The sequence below is a fragment of the Alexandromys fortis genome, unplaced genomic scaffold, assembly GCF_014885135.2.
Source record: "Alexandromys fortis isolate MF-2015 unplaced genomic scaffold, M_Fortis_MF-2015_v1.1 scaffold_272, whole genome shotgun sequence".
Lineage (NCBI taxonomy): Eukaryota > Metazoa > Chordata > Mammalia > Rodentia > Cricetidae > Alexandromys > Alexandromys fortis.
Window position 1 is genome coordinate 1,145,006 of NW_026068149.1, and position 22,557 is coordinate 1,167,562.

Below are 22,557 nucleotides of genomic sequence, written 5' to 3' on the forward strand. Positions count from 1 at the left end.
TCAATCGTCAGTTCAATTCCAGTGGGGAGGGGGGGAACTTAAAACTGCATTAATTAAATCGGTGCTGAAGTCCAAAACCAAAATGACCCTTCAACCACTGGTATGACTAAATTGGAAAGTCCATTCGAGGAAGCGAATCCCAATGCAAAATTCTGAAAGTGGTTCTCTTACATGGTGGCACTAGATTCTGTCTCTTTGTAAGGGTTCAATTTACCATAACACCCAAGGATAGGATTACACAGAAACAGAATTATACAAGGCGTGATGTAATTGAGTGCGGAAGATGAAGCATTTTAATGTCTGGGTTACAATCCCTGTCATAACACAAGTTCTACTGCATAACTCACAATGGCCTGAAACTGTTTTAGCAACGAAATTATATATTTAAAGATAATTCCTATACATTACATTAACTGTAGACACACCATCAATTTCAGCCTTTTATTAACCTAGAAAAGTACAGCTTTCCCAGAAAAACCCAGTCATCGCATTTCAGTCAGCTGTCCTGGACTGCTTCCGTAATCAGCACCAGCTATGGGTTGTCCCTTAACTCCAGAGAGGACAGGAAGCAGGGGCAGAAATCACTGCATTTTCCCATTTTTAGGTATAAAGCATCCCACTTAGGTGAGACAGTAGAGAGGCTACCAACTGTCAAACTGGCCCAAAGCTCTTTTTTTCCATAGCATCTTAACCCCTTCTAATACGCCAATGGCATTCAAACTGAGTCGCTAAGGGTTCGGTCACTGTAAGGGAAAATAAACGTAATACACTTGTGGGAGGTGTGGAGATTGGCCTTTAGATGTCTGCTTGACAATATTCTGGTGCAACACCCCTGTGCACACTCAGACATAGTCTGCTCATGTTGGTTTCTATTAGCTCCTATCCTGCTAGTGGCAGGTAAGGTCATGGGACTGCCAAACAGTCCACCTGGTCACGAAGAGAGACGGGACTGTCCGCTGAGCAAAAGAGCATGGATACCACCATGACACTGGCCCAAGTAACCACGTCTGTATCCCTGAAATAAGAACGGCCACACTGAAGCAGCAATGCCTGTGGAGGGATCTCTGCACCTCCAACGCCCCACAGCTACAGAAATCCACTCAAAAGCTCAAAAAGCACAGATTGAATTCAGGTACCCGTGATCCTTTATAAATCCTAAAGTGGAGAAATATTCTTATCTTTGACCAAGAATTCTATTGGAATGAACTAAAGACATCTTTTAAAGTAATTTTAAGTATACTCTTATTATTATATTTCTACATAGATTATTCAATATTCTTTGTGGACATAATTTAATCAATAATATATCACAATGTCAACACTACATGGTCCAGAATCAGATTCTGGCTACAGAGGAAGCTTAATTATTAAGCAATGCCTTTCTAAAAAGCTTCTGTATTTCTGATTGGTACGGAAAGAAAGAAAAAGCATCTCTCGTTGAAATAACACTGAGGTTCAGCTTGGGCCCCTTCTGTGTTGAACATATTAACTCTTCGGGAGAAAATGGCAAAACACAGTCCATGAGTTACAGTCATCTTCAAGAAAAGTCTATGGGCAGCTCCGGCGTGACAACTGTGTATCGTGGGTCTAGTCTGGGGATGAAGTTGTGAAATTCTCTAGATGCACCAGTACCAAAGACATCCAGGGCTTTGCGGTTCATGAGTGCAAACCTGTGGAAGAGGACACAATTCAGAAACCATGAGCAACGTCCACGAGGCAAAGCGAGCGCATCCTCTGACTGAGTTGGCAAGGACTGGCAAGGCAAAAACCCTGAAACTAAGTGGCAGTTTCAAACACTGCATAGGCACCGCAACGCCTAAACATCACTGTCCCGATTTATTTAAAAAGATGACCCCCAAGGTCACAAACCACAGTCATCAATTATAATTTCAAACATGTCCAGAACTCCTTACATTAGATGGTCTGAACACAAAATCTGACCTAGCTAGTATTTCCCTGATGAAAAATATCACACAGGATACTAAGTACATAATGAACTATCAAACATTTACCAATGAAGCAAAGGCCTTAAATGTAACTGCTCTCATAACTGAGACCTTAGTGTCTCCCAGTGATAATAGAACAATCCAAATATGCAAATATTTAAAGATTAAAAAGCAAACAGCAGACAGGTTCTCTCATTTGTAATAAAACAGAGTAAACATAAATTCTTGTGGGTGTGTGAGGTGACTTAGAAGGTAAAGGACTCGCTGACAGCATGACCTCCATCCCTAGAACCATATGTTGAGAAAGAGAACTGACTGACTGCCATGACACACACAAACACAGACACACAAACAAACACACGTCGAAGGATGCAACCCTTAAAAAAGATACAGCCCGCGTTAACCATTATCCAACCCCAGAGATAAAGCAATAGTAAGAACATGTGAGTTGATGCACAGGATGGACCGCCCTTAGGTCTCCCTTCTTGTTCAGAATCGCTGCATTCATGGAGAAGACAGCAGAATGACATTAACTCTGAACTGCTGGCCAGAATGAGTATTCCAAAATCCAATAAATACAACTTTTAGTTCTTTACCAAAGTAAGGCCCCTTCCAAACTATTCACTGGTAAAACTCTTGCATGTACAAAAATATCAATGACGGATGGATGAAAGTACAATAATATGGAAGCTGCATTCTGTCAGAGCTAAGAGCAAGAATTCTAAAGTCACACTGATGGTCTACAGGCCAGCTCTTCCGCTTACTGTGTGACACAGCAAGCTTGCGAGCCTTTGTGTGATTCCTGGTTTCTTCATACCCATATGAGAATAGCAATTTACCCACTTGAAGGATTAAATCTGTACGTACTTACCACATGTACCTTAAAACTTGTCTGGGACAGGGAAAGCACTATATAAGCGCTTGCTGTGTGGGCTGGTAATAATGACAGCACTGTTGAGAGCTGTGATTACCTGGTCTACTGAGCACCACTACAGACCTGAATAACTAACTGTGTATGTGCTACAGAACGAGGTAGTCTGTCCATCAAAGGAGGACATACAGAAAACATGGTCCCTCTCTGGTAGTGGGAGCGTTATGAAACGAGGCATAATGCAAAGTAAATCACAGAGGACCTGATGCTCACAAAAGGACTGATTGGTGCTGATTAAGGATTAACTACAGAGGTATGGGCCCTGCAGACAGGGGTCAGTTTCCATGTGAACAGACTACAAAGCACAGCCATGTTGCGTGCTTGGCTTTCCCCATTCTGTTTCTCTGCCACACTCTGACACTTCCTGTGAATCTTTACCATAACACAGTGATGTGCTGCCTGGACCTTCCAGCTACAGGAATCAAGAGTCAAACAAACCTTTTTCATATACACGTCACCCAGTGTCAGGTAATCCCTCATAGTAACACAGAACAGACTACAGTGTAGAATTACTTTATTAAAGAACAAAAGAAAATGAAGATTGTGAGAGAAAACACATGAACCACAGTAGGAGAGGTGAAGGTACCAGGGCTGAAGTACAATTCCATCAGCCTACTTGTCTATTAGGAAAAACTCTCTCCAAAACAACACAATTAAGACCAAAGGGGTGGGAACTGGGAGGAGAAAAGAAAGAGATAGGAACAGCTGGTGAAAGGAAATTAACATGATATGAGGCAACAAAAAACAGTAATTTTCCTAAAATTAAAATCAGTTGATTCTGTAGAGATGAGTCATTTAATGGATATACTTACTGTGAGTGCGTGTGTGCGTGTGTGTGCGTGTGTGTGCGTGTGTGTGCATGTGTGTGCATGTGTGTGCTGGAGTCTGTACTCTCCAGGCAACTCTACCACTGAGCTACATTCCCAGTTTAAGCATGATTAATATTTTAAACAAAGGAAGAGTTTAAAGATATACAGATAGATAAGATTAAGTGCCGATTATCTAATCAGTGACAAACAAGTAAGAAGACTAACCTAGAAGCTGTAAAATATCCAAACTATTGTAATAAAAACATTAGTCAAATATTTAATCTTCACTCAAAGGAAATCTGGTGCATTTATTAAGTTGGTCAAATTTGATTTACATATAAATAACTAATTTACCACTGAAAGAATATTCCCTCAGGGGACAAAGACATTTCTTTATAGAGTTCTTCATTTTTTATAAGTGTTGAAAATATCTTGATCACTTACCTGCCCTTGGTGAGCCTTAAAAGGAACTTCCAGTAGGATGGTCGCAAGTTATGAACTTCCATAACAGCCTAAGAGTATCCAATTTGAGAGTTATTTCAGTAAATACAAATACTGCAGGCTCAGGCAATAAAGCAGTTTTCAGCTCTACATTTGGTGCATTTTAAAAGTTTCAGTGATGACAACAAAGACACGCTCTTATGTGAAGACACTATAAGAACCTCTGCTAACATGCTTTCAAGTAGATGTCTGCTTTCGAGATGACAACTGGCCAGCAGCCATCTTTATCAGGAAGCAATAAGGTCCACGAGATAGCAGACAATTTGATGTTTCTGAGCTTCAATCTGACAGCACCCCTGTGAGGAAGAGCAAGCACGAGGACCCCCACCCCGACGCACGCGCGCGCGCACACACACACACACACACACTTCTGCAATGACCTTTAACCCAGCCACTACAAGAATGAGACAAACCCAGAGAGCTCAAGCTGGCTCATCCGCGTCATTCCCGAGGAATGTCATGGAGTGTCCAGGAGGGCACCTGAGTATATTCATATTTAAGGCTCACATCCTTTCTTTTCTCCAGTTAGAATAATTACATCAGGGTGTTCTACCTACAAGGCTAGGAAATCACCCACCCATGCACGCTACTTAAACAAAAATATTGGTCCGTTCTTCAAGCAGGGCCTGGGACATTAACACGTTTAGTGCTTTGTGACATACCAGCTCTTCTTGGTTTGAGGAAACAAACCACCAAGAAGGAACCATGACAAACAAGGGTGTTCCTAGGCTCCGATGTCCCCAGCAGCTTAATGAAAAGCAGAAACAGAAACTGCTGCTGGCCTCTCCACGGCCGTACTTACTGCGTGGAAGCAGATCGCTGTGGAGATGGAATAGATGATGGTGTCTGCCTGAGGAAAATACGGAACCTTCCCGGCCGCGATGCCCTTAAAATACATTGTCTGCGAATCAGGCAGAGAGATTAGGCTTGGTTTTAAAATGAAGCAGCATTAAGACAGAACTGAGGAGTGAGCTTCCCAAGGGCATTTTCTGCCTGTCCTTAGAGAGCCCAGATCCTGCACATCTGCCCATTAGTGTTCCGAGGAGCCTCTCCTTCACTCCACACAGCAGTGACTTTATTTCTGCCGCACTCATGTCATGTCTTCTGGATGCTTCTGTAAATGCCTAACTGCTGCCTTCCTTTGTTAGGCTCGTTTATGCCATCATTTACTGAACTATATGATGGGCAGAGTGTTAGGAGCAAGGGATTTATTTATAAAGGAACAAAATACAAGCCGAGCAGATACATTTCCTGCACTCTGGTGAAAACTATTTCTTACTCTTCTCCTCTAGCAACACTGACCAACTCTGCCCTGGATGCATGGACTATGTGCACTTCTCTCCTTTATTATGATTACCAACCTGCAGCCATCCCCCAAGGCCATGCAAGGCATAATGGTCTTCTAACTGCCCTTCATGCCTACTTCGAAAACACTCTACAGAATAGTCTTTTTTTTCTTAAAATGTAAAATAAATCAAGCCATTACATTCCTATAACACCATTTAGAGGCTTTCATTCTGTAATTTTTTTTTTTTTTTAAATAGAGAGTCCCATGTAGCTCAGGCTGGCTTCAAACTTGCTATATAGCCAAGGATGGCTTTGAACTTCTGACCTCCTGCCCCTACCTCCTGGTGCTGAGTACAGTCTAGCGCCCCCACACCATTCTGCAACTTAATGAGCCAGTGAATCTGAGTGCTGAGCATTGACAGCTGCACTAATACGAGCTGGAAGTCTACCGAGGAGCCTCCAGTTGGCTCTGTCAAACTAGGGCTTACCAAAAAGACAACCACACACTTCTGTAGCTCTAAACATGACACGATATGGCAATGGGAAACATTTCTGCTCCCCTAGTTCTCCAGGAAAAATGAAGCTTAAATGCAAGCTTTTAGATCTAGTTAACAGTTTACAGGAAAGACAGGAATTACACGTTAAAGAAGGAAAGCAAACAGGATGGAGGAGGAGAGAACACCTAATGGAGGAGGGAGAGGAGAGAGACAGGAGAGGGAGGAGGGGAGAAATAACTCCTAATGCAGGAGGAGGAAGCTAGAAGGGGTGACTACATACATTAAGAAAGTCTCTGCATGGGCTAAACAGAGGACTGCACAAACACACAAGATCCTCAGGGAAGAAGGAAGCTAAACAGTTAATGATGCTATTATGGAGTCAATAGGCTTTTTAAATGCATAAAATGGTACATTGGCAGTACTACTGGTTTTCTTTTTAAAAGTATTCATCCTGAGTCTGTGTGGATGGGGTGGCAGAGGACAGATGAAGAGACACCGTGGATCTTGACAAGCGCTGATGTGCATGGTGCCTGCTGACGGAGGACTGCTTATACTATGCTTTTGCCATGTGTGCTGTGCTTGAGAATATCACAGACTCGCAAAGGAAATAAACATAATGGGGAACTGTCAATACTTGGCTAGACCCAGAGCTAGCTTATTCTTGCAACTTAAGCAGTTACAGGCAGCAACAAACACTTTGTATCTGTGGGAACTTCTCATGCATGAAGCCTGTGCTTACCTCCACCAGTTTGGAAGCTAGGTACATGGAAATTGTTGTGCTCTTATAAAACATCATGGATACACCTGCCAAAAACCCTGGAACAGCAAGGGAAAGACTGATCAGATGGTAAGGTCATCAGAAACGCCAATTCACTTAAATAGGAAAAGATGCGCGTTCAGAGCTGCCCCCAGCTGGACAAAACACGACGACAGCAACAAGTCCCATGACACTAAAACAGTGAGACATCATTAATCCATGATTTTAAATAAAAACAGTCATCTTCAGAGGTGAGAACAAGCAGTGCATAACAAGAAACCCTAACTTAAAGAGCTCAGACTGCTTTCAGTGTGGGCACAGTGCTATTGGCCACAGCATCACCTTCACTGGACAAGGGGAAAACCAAGGGGCAGGGCCTGGGCTCTTCGAGACTTAGCTAACTGAAGTAGTACACACATTACATCCTAGACAAAGGTCTTTCATTTTTATTTCTATAACATAATTGAGTGCCTTTTAACTATGTAAACGTGTCATCCTCCAGTGGTGAAAATGGATTTGTAAAGAACTCTAACTGGACTTCACATTAACAACTTTTATAATTGTCTTTGTGTTCTTTGACAACACATCCTCGAAGTTCCTGGCAATGATGACAACTCGAGTTATTACATTGCCAACTCATATACCAGACAGCCGGTGAGCCTCAACTCACTTAAACCTCACACACTCGCGGGGGTCTTCACAAGGACGCCATTACAAGGCAGGAAGAAACTGAATGGCTATGGGGGTTTGCACGCCATCCCATCACTGACTGCTCCAACAATGAGCATTCTCTGGATGACTGACTTACCAGCCACAATAGCATGTAGCTCGTCGTCCAGGTTCCGGATCCAGCGGAGGAAACAACTCGTCCCCTGTATTAAGGAGAAAACACAGCCATCTTGGTTACGTTACTTCTGAGGGGAGGGAGAAATTGCATGAGAACAAAACTTGCGCTGAGTGATTCTCTCAACAACCGGATCCTGTGTGAGACAATCTGGGACCCAAGACGGGGAAGTGAGCTTACAGCCCCGCATCCACTTAGATCGTATGTCACACGCTGCTGCAACGCTTCTCCAAAGCCCGCCCATGAATGCAGCTCCCTAAACACGGAACCAGGAGCAAAAGGCCATTTCCACCTTAACAAAGCCAAGGGACTGGGTGAAGTAGGCATCTGTGAAACCAGTTTGCTGGACCACAGACAGGTTCTCAGCAGCAGCAAGGAAAGAGAAAATGCACCTGCAGCAGACACAGCCCACCAGAAAGGTCACTCTTTAGCCAGAAAGCAGGTGACACTAGACAGAAGCTCAGATCTACAAAAAGAAATGAAGAGTGCTTAAAAAATAAAAAATAAAAAGAGGGGGGGGAGGATAAATTTAGAAGACATGTTTCCTTTATCTGTAGTCAGCCAAAGAAGAGTCAACAAATTATGGGCCTTTTAGCTAAAAACGGCCTCCGTGTGGCTTACTATGGCTTGGAAAGGAACCCTGGCTTTTGTTTGTTTCTTTGTTTGGGTTCTGTTTTTACAGCAGGCCTGGCTCGGCTGCCAGGGTTTTCTAGAACTTCTAGGTTCACTCAATCTTTCTGCCTCAGCCTCCAGAGGACTGCAGCTAGAGGCAGGTTCTATCACGCCAGGTTTCAAGGTCTGTTTGGGTTTTTTAAGTAGTTTTACATGGATAAAACTAAAAGTATAATAATATTTTATGATGTCAAGATTCTATGAAATTCTAACTCGGTATGGTAAGTGTTACTGGACCATGCCATGCTCACTTGTGGACACCGTGCCTGTGGCTGCTTTGATGGCTTTCTTATCACAAGAACACAGCTGAGTGGTTGTGACAGAGATCACATGGCTCAAAGCCTAAAATATTTACTCTTTGGCGTTTCAAAAAACAAGTTGAGTGTAAAACAAAAATATTAACAATGTACTGTGGAGTTTCAGCACTTTAAAGATAAATGCATAACACATGGGTTAGAAACGGATTCAATGTACAGTGTAATATTTTTACATTGTATATGAAGTGATAATACTATTCAATGCTGAACTTGTAAGTCCAAAAATATTCTAAAACAAATGAAAACACTGTTACAAAAATAAGTATTAATGCTAAGTCAGCAGGAATAATAATATGAAGCAATAAAAATACACAGCTCAAAATAAGAAGGGGATAACAAGGAAAAAATGGAACAGAAAACAACTAACAAGACTATAAAGACCTTAACTGGACTATACTATACAAAGTTGAAATGTAAAGAGGCTAAGATCCCCCAATTAAATCACTTAAATCACAGAGAATATCAAATTAGGTTCTAAATGGAGGTATGGTGGCTCGTCTGCATAATCGCAGAACTTGGGAGACCGAGGCAAGGGGGTATTGGTGGGAGTTCAAGACCAGCCTGGGCAAAGTAAGAACTTATCTCAGTGGGGAGGGAACCAATTATACCAACTTTTCAAAGGAAGAGACAAGGGTGAAACTCCAAAATTAGAAACATATTCACAAGTCAACATAAATCAACAATTCATTCCTTAGAATTGGAGTTTAAATTCACAAACTAACATTCAGATAGTGAAACATTTCCGTGGTAATGAGAAACACACTGGTGGTCCTCCGCTACACAGAAGGCCATCACTCAATGTTGCCACAGTCCGTGTTAGGATGATCTCTATGCACGTGCTGCTGTGGGCTTTGACATATGGAGACATTTATAGGCACACATTATAGGCACACAAAAAGGGGCAGAAGAATGAAGTGACAAGAATTGGCTGCTTTAGACGGCACAGCAGGAACTGTGAGTGGGCACAAAAGGGGACCCCCCTGCCCATTTTACAGCGTTACAATACTGCTCGTGCGTTAGGAGAGAAGACCAGTACAGCACTGGCCAAGTCTGGTCACCTGCTAGAAAGGTCAGGTGTATTCAGAAATGAGCAACCAGGCAGTAAGTGTTTAAAATGACTTAAATATTTTAAATTAAAATGTTTAAATTTTTTTAAAAATTACACAGAATATTATTATATTTTGCTTAGAAAATATGCATTTCCCTAGAATGCCTATGTATTGGAAACTAAAGAAAATAAATCTCTGAAAAAATATATAAACACAATATGGGCATAAATTCAAGCAAATTAAGTAACATTCTAAGCAAGCTTCTACAACCTGAGTTCATAATAAATTGTTTATACTTGGTGATGATGCTAAGCTAATTATAAATACTCCAAAAAGCTAAGTTAAGACACATCTTATTCTAACAACAGCCATGCCATTTCTTTCTCTTTCTTAAAAATTATTCATTCACTACTTTAATTTTATGTGTATGACCATTTCCTATGTTGTGGGAGGGGTGTGTGGGTGTATTACATGTGTGCGTGGTGCTCACGAAGGCCAAAAGAGGCCACAAGATCTGCTGGACATGGAGATAAAGATGGTTGTGAGCCACCATTTGGGTGCTAGGAACCCAACCTTGGTCTTCTGGAAGGGCAGCCAGTGCTTTGAACAGGTGAGCCTTCTCTCCAGCCCCTGATTTAGTTCCCAGTTTTCCTTCTTTTCTGATAAGCTTACCTTATATATACTAACAAAGGATCCCAGGAAAGCTCCTAGCTGGAAGTTTTCTTTGTTGTAGAAGAGCGAAAGTAGTCGGGATGGTTCTGTGAACAGATGTCTAAACGCAGAGGGAACCCGGAGACAGCACTGAATCAAGTAGCCCACACTGAACATCCTGATGAAGCCCTAGAGAAAATTCCATCTCTTGACATTTTGTTGACAATAACCACAGTGAGTTTAGGAACACAAGCGTGGAAATCCCCCTACCCCCCCCCCCAAAAAAAGTAAACAAAACCAACTTCCTTGGGAAATTTTAATAGGAACTGTCTGATCATCAGTATAAACATGGATTTTTTTTTAAAAAAAGAAGATAAATTAATTTTTTGTTTGTGGCTCTGGTATCATATTTTTTAAATAAGGAATTTCCTAGGAAATGGGAACTCTACATAGGTCTTGACTCCTATAATCTACTACACGAAGCTGCTTTGCAGTGAAGCAAACTGAGCTTGAAGACACTGAACCCTGCCTTCCCATCTTCTTGTCTCCCCCATGGCAACAGGGAACTAGCTGGGACCTTGGCCTGCCTGCTAAGCTCCTAAAGGTCAGGCTTATACCTTCCAGATCACAATATTCTTTTCTAGGAAAAGAAAAACAACTGAACTGCTATGAGAAAGAATTAACGGACTCTCCTAAGGCCTGGTGACCAGAAGGAAATCAAACAGGCCAGTCATTTATGAATTCCCCCGGGTTCGCCTTCCTCAAACTGCCCAGTATTAGCTCAACAGTGAAATAGTCCTTTTATCTCCATAACATTATGGTAGTGACTTAGAGATGACAAACAGGCTAATTTTTTTCACTCAGTTTTCAAAAGATAAAATTAAAACATTTTTGAAAACCAATCACTGACACCTTCATATCATCCGACAATATTCTTTGGCTGTCTATTATATACCAGAATTACATAGATGTGGGGGACATGGCAGCCTAGACCACGTTCTTGCTTTTGTCAGGCTTTAGAACCTCATATGGAAAAAGAAAATAAATGAGTAAAGGAATGCATTACAAATTACAGTGTGTTGTGGAGGAAGTCATCGGCCACTGGAGCACCTCTATTAGACTGGATAGTAAAGAAAAGCTACGGAGGACGTGACATTCAAGTAGACACAAAAGAGATGCCATCATGAAAACATGCCACACAGTTTGGACAGAAAGCACAGAGCCAGCAAGGAGGTGGGCAGAAACCGCTCCTGTGAGGACGGCTGAGAGCAGAGTGAGCTGAGGAGAACGCATCGGTGGGACTCTTTACTACGGGGGGTGTGGGGCAGTCTCACATGTGGTATAAGCAAGGCACCCCCATAGTGAGACACACCTCGTGAGAAACTTCAGTATTTTAGCCTTCAATCCCCAGCATTCAGGAAGCAGAGGCAGAGGAAGGCAGACCTCTATGAGTTCAGAGTCAGCCTAGGATACACAGAGTACAGGACAGCCAGGGCTACATAGAAAGACATTCACAAAAGCAAACCGAAAGACTTCCAAGTGTTTTCATTATGGAGACTCCTCTCCAGCATGTCTCCAAATAGTTCTGCACTCATGGATGTAACATTCACTTCATAAACTGCTAAGTCCTTAGCACTGGAATGTGTTTCAAAGAATCACTAGATTTTTGACTGCTTGGCAATTCTCACTCGTGGGTTTTTTTTTTTTTTTCCAAGAAATGTTCAGTATCACCTCCCACCCTGAATTCTCCCCTGAATACACTTACTAAGTTATGAGAAAGAATTCTCCTTCTCTGCCAGCCAGTAGATTATGGCTTATTTGTTGTTGCCACTTTGAAAGTGAGGCAGGAAATCTAATCTGGACAATGTACAAGAAAAACGCCTTCTACTGTGTTAGCCCCAGACACAGCTCTGGGGATCCTGAGCGTGGAGCTGGGCAAGGGTCCCTAGCAGCACTGAGTCTTGGCAGTCCACTTATGAGCACTGATGTGGGGGCAGTACCTAAGTTCTACATCATTGGGGGAGTCCTGCCATCCGAGGTTTGTAGAACTTGGCTCGTATCAACTGAGCCAAAAATCCAGCCTTTGCAAGAAATAGCAGTGACTTTTTAAAGCATTGGAATGTGAGCACATCCGAAACTGCGGCACTTGCAGCAGATGGTGCCACCTGTCCCAGACATTCTTCCTAGGGCTGGTGATGAGAGAGGAGACGGGAAGCAGGAAGTGTAGCTTTGCACCATTACCCAAGGACCCCAGAGAACAGGGAATTTGTGCGAGTGGGCACAGTTAACTCCCTTGATGATGAGCTACAGAGGCAAACTCTATTCAGCAAGATAGTATCAGAAAAATGATTGGAGTCAAGTACAAATTAAATGGCAGCAGAGTTACTGTGGACTTTTCTATTTCCTTAGAGATGACTACTGATGATTTGCTTGAGAATAAATCCCTATTGTTGACAAAGAGAAGGTAGACACCTTGATAAACTCACTTTAATGCAGTAGGAGATGCAGTTGTCTTCGTAATGCTTGCAGCATCTGTGCCTTGGTCCATGCTTGCATCTGGAGTCAGACCAGGGAAATGACACTAATTAGAACTATAGCGCGTGTGCATATCATGTATCACGTGGGGCGCCTGCGTGCGTGTGTGCACACTGTGCATGAATGTGCTGAAAATTCTTTAAAACTTTCTCACCAATGAAAGAAAAGGATATCACTTTCCCCCTAAATGGTTACAGCTTTTTTTTTTAATGATATACAGAAGCAAAGTTAAGAGGCTGTCATTTTTATTTTGTCACTAACACCCCATATAAAACATGTGATCACAGTTAAAATCTCCGGTGCTGGAACAGAAAGACGATGCTGGCAATTATTTATGAGTGAATAAGAAAAGTATGTATACGCTGTCTATATGCACCACCAAATTTGGGGAGCTTTAAATCTCTTGTTGCAGAGCATGATGATTATAAATCATCCGTGAAGCCAGCACGTGAACAAAATCATAATGAGACTGTGTTCCGGTGCAGTGATTTATACCTAATTATATTTGAGAGGAAACATCTGGAAAAGAAACCTGATAAAGTGTCAGAACTCAAAATTCAGTTATTAAAATAAATATGGAAATAGGAATCATGTGGGGACTCAGGTTATTTGTGAGTTAACTGTAAACCACTTATAGTCTGGTGTTTCATATAAACATTGCTGCCAGGACTACTGTTCTTGTGGGGCACTGACCCCATGACCCCTCATTCACCCTCGGCATAAAAATGGAAGTGGACTAATATGCCTCCCGATCGCTCTCCTTTTCCTTGAAGGGTTCAAGTTCTAAAGCAGTCCCTCTAACGTCTTCCATGTTAACTGTTTCTGCAGTGGGAACGCACAGACTCTTCTGGGTACAAGTGTAGCTTGCAGAGCGGCATTCTGGCTCTGCGCCTCTCCGACCCATGTGCTAACTTGCGAGCGGGACCTTTCAGAAGAGGCCGCTTCTGCACTGCAGCTGGGTCACACAGGCAGCCTCTCCTGGCCAAAGGCGACGGCACCCATTCACTCAGACATAAGCCCTGTGTCATGGGAATGATATGCCGTGTCTGGCCATGTGCAAGCACTGAGGGAGTAAAGCTGGAAGCTTGACCAGAGGTGAAGAGAGTTCTGCCTTGTGCAAACCATCACTCTTCATACGACTAAGCGTCCTCTAGGCCGGGTTCTGCTACCAGAACTTCTTCAGCAGCAAGTCAAGTACCGAAGGCCGCAGTGCTGTCCTGTGACCTTTCCTTGCACACTCAGGATGGCTCCCAGTGACACAGAGTGCTGCTTCCAAACGTTTAGCTTCGCTCTGATATGATTCTGTAAGTAGTTTCACCTGCGTGGGCTGACCATGTCTGCTCGGGCAAGGCCGCTCATGACCAGATCAGCACTGACTCCAGGAGCCATGCATGGTCTCCACTTGTTATCCTCTCAGTTACTTCGGTTAAGGGGAAGCGTCTCTTCGCTTCACTCAGGTAACCCAAACCTAGCTTTGCATTTGCTTAATGAGTTCACTGGCACACCTGTCCTGCCCCAGCCTTCCTTCCTTTGCTATCTCCTCCGTACAGTGTAGACTAATACGAAGATAAAAAACCTGATTCATCAGAAATGCAGCTGTGTCTACAGAGTCCGACAGGCAGTTCCGCACGCGCCATTTCATTTACTGTCAACCCCAGGTAACAGACAAGGATTTTCGGAAGAATGGTGCTTTCCTCACTTGTCCAAATTCACAGGGCTGCTGGAGGCAAATTAAGAGTCAAAGGTAGGCTTCCTAATTTCTCCCTACAAATGATCTTGTTTCTCTCAATGTTGCCTTCTCAGTCTGTTCTCTCTAAAACATATCACTGTCCTGTTCGTTTCATTGGCTGATGCCATAATTTTAAACCATTAAATTTATTTTATTAAATGTCTATGCTAAAATAAAAACGAATGTTCGAAATGTACAGATTTCTCTTTCTGTACAGCAAACGAACAGTCCATCCCAGAGCCCTGAATTCTCCTACTGCTAGGAAACCTCCTTTAGTCAAGGTCTGCTCCTTCCTCCTGTATCATCTTAATTCTCCCACGGTCTGACAGCCACGGAGTACAAACCATGCGTCCTGACTCCTCCCTTCTCAAGCCTCCTTAACTCTACCCAGAATGAAGAGAAAATGTTTTCGTGTCCAGGAAAATCTGTACTAAAGGCATCTGATGACACTGTCCAGTGAGAAAGATTGAAGAGCAGTCCCTCGCTATCACGTCCCTTTTATAAGCTCTAGGTATGGGGGTTGCTGGAACAAAAGAGTGACATCATTCTCTGACGAGGAAATACAGGTGTCAGCATTTAGAGCCTGTGGGAGGCAGGGACATGGAGGGCAGGGACAGTGCACTCACATGGAATCCACGAGCGTCCTAACCAGCGCGATTATGTTCATCCCTCTTGGCTTTCCCTTGTGCCTCTCCCTCTTCTGCTCCACTTTCGCATACGCGGTCTCTGGTGAGTACGAATGTGTGGGAATTTCTTCCTTCCCCACAATGAACCTGGAGGAGAGAGCACGGTGTCAGTCACCTTCACCGCTCACTTTGTTCAGTAGGAAAAAAAAGCTTCAATACAAATATAGTTTAGAGAGGTTTTTAGTTAAAACATTATTTTCACAACTTACATAAAATTGTAATACACTCTAAAAAGGATTTTAAAAATCTGAATTTACCTGATATGCTGATATTTTTAAATCAAACTGATCAACTACAATATACTATAGAACTTCTATGAGGCGCTCAGGACATCCTTAAGGTATTACAGGCTTTAAGTTTTTCAAGAGAAGCAGGCCAGTTTGCATCCACAAGTCAATCATAATTACAACTGAACTGCTGTCTCATTCAGCCAAGCTGATGGCTATTAGATCCAAAGTAGGCTCCCAACCCCACACTCCATGCACTCTTTCACAGATAGATAGCAGATGAAGGTTACCTTTAGAGTCCATGCACTCTTTCACAGAATGCCTTAAAACACTTTTTTTTTTAGAATTAAAGTAAAGTTTTATATTCTAAAGGTTTTTTTTTTTTTTTTGCTTGACTCCAGCCAGTAGACATTAACTTGCCTGCTTTATCAATGGCTTCAACAGATCAAGGGGACTTTCCTCTACAAAAACAATGTGTTTTCATGATAGAGCAATCACAGTGATCTGCAGAGGAGGAGCACCCTCTGAGCCTGACGGCAACTGCATCCATTCACGTTCATCTGAATTTCAGAGTGGCCCAGCGTCACAAAATCCATCAGGCACGGAACAGCCTTTGCTCATAACACTGCAAGGAAGTCATACTAAGTTTGGCCACCACAAGTATATTTCTGTCCCCTCCCTTCTGTAATTAATGATAAATCTTGTATTTTTTGACAGGCTATAAACTCATTGCATGTGTCTGCAATAAAAAATCAGGCAACAATGGGAATATGCAGATTAGAAAACCATGCAAGGTAACGATTTAAGAAAACTCCAAGAACAATGTGCATTAACCCATTATTTTGACACTAAAATTTGACAATAAAAACAGAATCTTACTTTTGGTACTAGAATTCTAAGCCATCTTTAAATCTCTAAGAGTAATCACTGGGCAATACAGGCACTCTAAAATGACACCTAACCTGTTTAGTAGAAGGACATGGACCATATCAATGCAATAATTTGCAGCTTAACCACTATTTTTAAGCAGAAAACTTGCAATAATGAAGTTTTCTAGGAATGCTGTCCTAAAACACAGAAGAAGTTAAGTGCAGATATTCCAAACAAGACCCTGGTCCAAAATGCATATGAAGAAGAGATACAAAAATATCTGAGATATCTGAAGATTTTTCTAAGGATTTGGGGAATCTTAGGAAAATGAGGCATAATTTTCTCTTAAGAAAATCATCTTTTTGTTTTATCATCAATCTTCAGTTTAAAAAGCATCCTTTATCATCTTTTAAGAACAAAGGCAAAAGAGTTATTTTCTCATTTATGCCTTGATGAAAAACGTAAAGTAAAAATTTTATGTGCACCATGGCTTCAGGAGTCTAGTTACCACCGGTTCATCACCACAGCTTTCACTTCCTCTCCACACCTGCTGGTGCCTGTGCCCAGGGTCTCCTACACTCCAGACAGGTGTGCCCAGGGTCTCCCACACTCCAGACAGGTGGCTGCTCCCAGGGTCTCCACTCCAGGTGCCTGTACCCAGGGTCTCCTACACTCCAGGTGACTGTGCCCAGGGTCTCCTACACCAGAGGTGACTTCGCACAGGGTCTCCTGCACTCCAGGTGACTTCGCACAGGGTCTCCTAAATTATAGGCAGGTGTTCCACCACTGAAACACTCCACTTACACAGCGGATTCAAGTTTTGCTGTTTTAAATCCGAAACCAATTTCCCATCACGCCATTCAACTCTGTGTTAGTGCCAATGTCCTCTGCACACTTGGCTTCCAGGTTGTAAGAGGTGTGATGTGGGAATGATTTCTTATTAATAAAGAAACTGCCTAGGCCCATTTGATAGGCCAACCCTTAGGTAGGCAGAGAAAAACAGAACAGAATGCTGGGAGAAAGAAGCTGAGTCAGGAGTCGCCATGATTCTCCCACTCTAGACAGACGCAGGTTAAGATCTTCTCTGGTAAGCCACCTCATGGGCTACACAGATTATTAGAAATGGGTTAGATTAATATGTAAGAGCTAGCCAGTAAAAGGCTACAGATAATGGGCCAGGCAGTGTTTAAAAGAATACAGTTTCCGTGTAATTATTTCGGGCATAAGCTAGCCATGCGGGCGGCCGGATGCCAGGGACGCAGTCCCGCTGCTCCTATCTCTACAGAGGTGTAAACACCATCCAGTAATCTGCATTTCCTCACTTTCTGCCTCCTCTGCACACTTGGCTTCCAGGTTGTAGGAGATGGAAGCACCATCCACTAATTTTCACTTTCTTCCATTAAAAGCTTAGTTTTCTCCTCAACCTTCCCATTATCCCACGAGTCCCAGTACTTACCTTGTCTCTCTGCCGCTAGCTCTCTGTCACCCAATTACTTCTGCTGGACTCACCTTCCAAGTCACGGTTCTCACCTCCCTCAAAAATCTTTAAGCAGCTCTCTACCCCCCACTTATCAAATACAAACCAGCCTCTCCCCTACCCTGACCCTTGTCTTTGACACTCCGACTCCACCAGCGAAAACTACCTATTCCCCAACAGATGCGTTTATTTACAAACAGTGCTCTGCTTCATTCTTCCTTATCGAAAGCAAAGCCTCATATGTATGTCCCCTGAAAGATGGTGAGCCAGCAATCTGCAGCTCACTGTGTGAGCCCTGCACTAGAACGCCCCATGTGCAAGCTCCTCTGATCCTCAGAGTAAGATACAAGACAATCTTTTAAAGCTTCTAGCACCGAGGCACACCCTAGTTTTTCTGTCTAATGCTTGGAATGAATGCCATCTTCCCAAACTTCACTAGGCAAGTCCTCTATGGACACTGGAAAACAAGACGGGTAAGCATTTATGACACTACTGGGAAAATGTGGGCTTGGATGTCGTATGTGCAGTGAGATGTTAGTGAAACATGCCATTCAACACATGACAGACAAACTTCACAGAATGTTGCAAAAAATTAATCGCCTACATCATGAAAATGCTTTCAGCTATAAAATACGATAATGGTGATAACTAATGTTTATACAGTATATACAATTGGCCAATTACTATGCTAAGAGATGAGGTAAAAACCACTCTAGGAGCACTTAGGGCCTCCTGTGCTTGACAGTCCATAAGTCCCACCTGCAACTCAGTCTAGCAAACCACTCAATAAACTATCCACGAAGGCAAAGAAAAACTGTTGCGACTTTTAAAACTGTTGTCAGATTAAAAGCTAAGTTAGTAAATCTTTATTGTAATTACATACGCTCACATTTTTAAAAGATTAAGTTAATTTGAACTTTCTCTCAACAGAAAAACAGAATGTTACTTACCTAAGTGCAGAAAACGTAAAGCCTTTCAAACCATCTTTGCACCTAAAACAAAAATTTGAGATCATCAAATGACATGTTTAGGAATATGCAGTAGTATAGTAAATGGCTTTATCGTCCTAGAAACGGCTTAGCGTGCGCAACCTTTGGGTAATGTCACGGCAATGACAGCTGCAGCGAGGCACCTCGCTCACTCGTGTACCCAAGCTCTCCTGTGACACAGGAACAGAGCTTGGGGCTCAGGCCTCAGACCAGGGTTGAAGACAATCTTCCACGGGCTCCACCTGGATCTAAAATGGGGGTAAAACACTCTTCCTTCTACCCGATCCCTGGGGCTGCTTTCCCGTGAAGATGAACAACACAGCCACTCTCTGAGTATCATACAGACGTCAACTCAAGGTCCTGACTTCTCTCTCGTTAACTCAGTGGGTGCAGTGCAGCAAGGAGCAAGGAGCAGAGTCAAAGAGGCACAGAAAGGAGGTCAGTTCATTTCAGCCAAGGAGAACACAGGACATGGGACAGGAACTGAGTGAGACTGGGAGGAGAAGAATCCAAACAGTATTTCCTGAGTATTTATCATCGCTGGGCAGTCTGGGCCCTTCATTCAGGCTCTGTTTGATAACAGCACAGCTCTGCAGGTCGGCTTTCACGCATTCGTACTTGCATGCCGGCTCAAGCCCTCCAACAACCTCACCTCAGGAGGTCACAGGACTAACAGACTTACAGGACTCAGTTCCAGGGGCGGGAATTGCGGCAGTGGTAACCTGTATTAACCATCAGGCATTTCCCCTTCTCATCCTCCTGCTATCGTACTGTCTCTAACTGGGGAGGATACAGGCAGATCTCTGGGAGTTCGAGGCCAGCCTGGTCTACAGAGCTAGTTCCGGGACGGGCACCAAAGCTACAGAGAAACCCTGTCTCGAAAAACCAAAACCAAAAAAAAAAAAATTCTTAGATTAACAACAAATACATAAAGACATCAGTTCTCAAAAGCCACTCATGCAAAAATGATTATATCCACAAAGAACCTTTGTGGATATTTATATTCAGTCATAAAATTAAGGATATTTATTTTCAAAATCTCTTAAAAATCTATAAAGATTAGTGATACAATGATGGTCTCATGAGAGCCTAAATTTAAAAAGTATATCTTCAAATATAAGTGGGCAACTGATTCTATTCATTACTTGTATGATAAGTCATAAAGGAAATACACAAAATAATAGACTATCTTAAAATTTACAAAAATGCATTTTATTGGATGTGACCTAGAAGCTTAGAAAATATTTAAGCTACATGAAGATGTTGTAAAACACTGAAGTATTTATTTCAGAGGTCATGTTACCATACATTTCAGTGGGAAATGTAACCGTAAAATTTCATTAATATACTACATAACTGTATACACAGAATGGCCATGAAGGCAAAATAATTTATAAATTAAACTAAAACTGTTTTTGTGCAAATTACATTATTAAACTTCTTAACCTTATCTTCATCCATCAGGAGAAAGTGTTCACAGTAATTGAAAACCCGTAACCTACATTGTTGCAGTGGTGAAGGAGCAGGGAACGGACTAGGGAAAAGCAAGCCACGGATCGATTAAAAGATTATGTCCACCTGGGAACCAATTTTGGTTTTGAGCTGTCACTGTTGAAAGACAGCCTTTTGTCTTTGTGCAGTGTGGGATAGTTGAAAGATTCTGACAGTTGGTCCGGTCAGCAAGGCATATTTGTGACCCTACACAATACATTGTATAGGGTCACAAATACATTGTAACTGCAGAACAAACATCACAAAGTGGCTTTCAAGCATAAAAGGAGAGTGTACAAATGAATCTGCAATTTCATGATGATGTAGTCAGGTTCTCCAGTAGGGCCCTGTGGGGAGCACTTCACACTGATAAAGTCCTAACATGTATTCAAAGGGGCTATTCTTTCTTCCATTCATGTGTACAAGGTTTGTTAAGGTGACTGAGGGTCAAAGTAACTATTCCTGTAAGAAGAATCTTTAAAATGTGGTCCCATATTTTGACATTGTGTGTATTGTGTAGGCATTAGCCTAACTCTGAAACATTACTGAAATCTATGTTAAATGAGGAAGGCATGATCTAAAGATTTCAACAGAGCCAACCCCATTAGCAGGTCCTCACTTTGCTATGGCCTGGGTGATTACAATGCAGATCAAATCAAGTCTCCACTTAAGGGTTTGCTCAACATATACTGGGCATCTACTGTGCATAGGAACTGGCTTAGGTTCCATTATGTAGCCATGGACACAAGAACATCACATTCTCACCTGACATCCTCACTGGGGGAGATACTCAACAAAAATCTAAAGCACAGAATAACTGCAGTAGTACAAACCCAGCAAGGAGTCCAAAGAGAGGGCCCCACGCCTCACCACAGGCAAGGATGAACCTACCCTGAGGGCATGCACCTAGGAGAGCTGACTCTGCCACCACACCAGAGGCAGACGGCCCCAGTGGCTAGGTCTGACCTGCCTGGCTAACACCCAGGCCTACAACTGGGCCTTGGGTTGACCTGCCCTAGTGTCTACCCCATCTAGGTCGTGCTGAAACTCATGAATGGACTGGTACTGTGGATCGCACCAGCAAGATCCCCAAGACAAAGGATACCCCAGAAGAGCTCTGGTGAGGATCCAGTGAAGATGGGGTACCAAACACCAGAGGCCTTGACTAGACCAATGAATGACGAATGAACAGTTGCCAGTTAAGCTGATACAAAGGGGTATACTCCATGACACACCAAAGCCCCCAATGCCATCAGGACGGATGAGGAGGTGATGGAGCGACAGGAGAGAAGGAGAAGCAGAGATGTTTCTGTTTCTGCTCTGTTTTGGTGTAGTTTTTGATCTGTTTTGGTTTATTGGATTTATTATTGTTCCTGCATATTTTGCGCTTGCTTACTTTGTTTTGTTTTCTTTCATGGGGGGGGGGGAACAACAGGGATGGGAGAGGGATATGAGGGGACAAGGAGGTGAACAGAATTGAAGTTCATGAAACCCCAAAGATTCAATAAAGAGGAGGAAGAAGAAAAAAACACAGCACAGCTATGGAGGGAAGATTTGGTGAAGGCCAGACTTTTTTCTGTCCATAATAGGTCAAGTAGAATCTCTTTAAGAAGGCAAGGGATGTGTCAGGCGGTGGTGGCGCACGCCTTTACTGCCAGCACTCAGGAAGCTGTCACTCTGTGACTTCGAGGCAAGCCTGATCTACAAGAGCGAGTTCCAGGATAGGCACTAAAGCTACACAGAGAAACCCTATCTTGAAGAGAAAAAAAAAAAGAAAAGAAAAGAAAAAGGAAAAAGAAAAAAAAAGGCAAGGAATGATAATCAGGTGGAAAACTTTTAAGGAACTGAGAGAGGGCGCTTCAATTTGAAGTAACAAAAGCAAAGCAAGGTTGTGACCCACAAAGCAGTGAGGACAGGCTACTGTGGTTCCTAGAATTGGAGCAGAATAGGGGAGTGACGTCATGGTAGGAAATGTGGTCATGGAGACAAAATGGAGGGCGTTTTCTACCATGCTACGAGGCACCTCTGGGCATGGGGAGGCCTTTGGAAGGATCTCAGCAGTGCAAGAGGTCTTAGGTCATATGGGAATTATTTTGGCTGCTGGGTGGAAAACAGACAATAGGAGGGCAGAGTTAGAAACCACAGTCACAGGGGAAAAGAAGAAAAATGTGACTGTTTGTCAAACGTGAGCTGCCAAAATTTCGTGATAGTTTAACTGTGGGGTCAACGAGTGAGAGAATTCACCAGTTACTGACAGCTCTTTGGAGAAAACAGAGAGAACACAATGGCCAC

At 42.8% G+C, this 22,557-nt stretch overlaps 1 protein-coding gene across 4 annotated transcripts in view; it reads right to left on the bottom strand.

The window, feature by feature from the left end:
- Positions 1-270: 270 nt before the first annotated feature.
- Tmem135 (transmembrane protein 135) overlaps positions 271-22,557 on the bottom strand; it is a 214,153-nt gene continuing 191,866 nt past the window's right edge. For all 4 annotated transcript variants that reach the window (XM_050127240.1, XM_050127241.1, XM_050127238.1 and 1 more), the window contains 9 exons: positions 18,736-18,777; positions 15,152-15,298; positions 12,748-12,817; positions 10,283-10,450; positions 7,537-7,600; positions 6,711-6,787; positions 4,990-5,088; positions 4,131-4,198; positions 271-1,670 (listed from right to left, as the gene is read on the bottom strand). In XM_050127240.1, the coding sequence (XP_049983197.1) occupies positions 1,538-1,670; positions 4,131-4,198; positions 4,990-5,088; positions 6,711-6,787; positions 7,537-7,600; positions 10,283-10,450; positions 12,748-12,817; positions 15,152-15,298; positions 18,736-18,777 (868 nt within the window). In that variant the 3' untranslated portion in view covers positions 271-1,537. The remainder of the gene's footprint in view (positions 1,671-4,130; positions 4,199-4,989; positions 5,089-6,710; positions 6,788-7,536; positions 7,601-10,282; positions 10,451-12,747; positions 12,818-15,151; positions 15,299-18,735; positions 18,778-22,557) is intronic.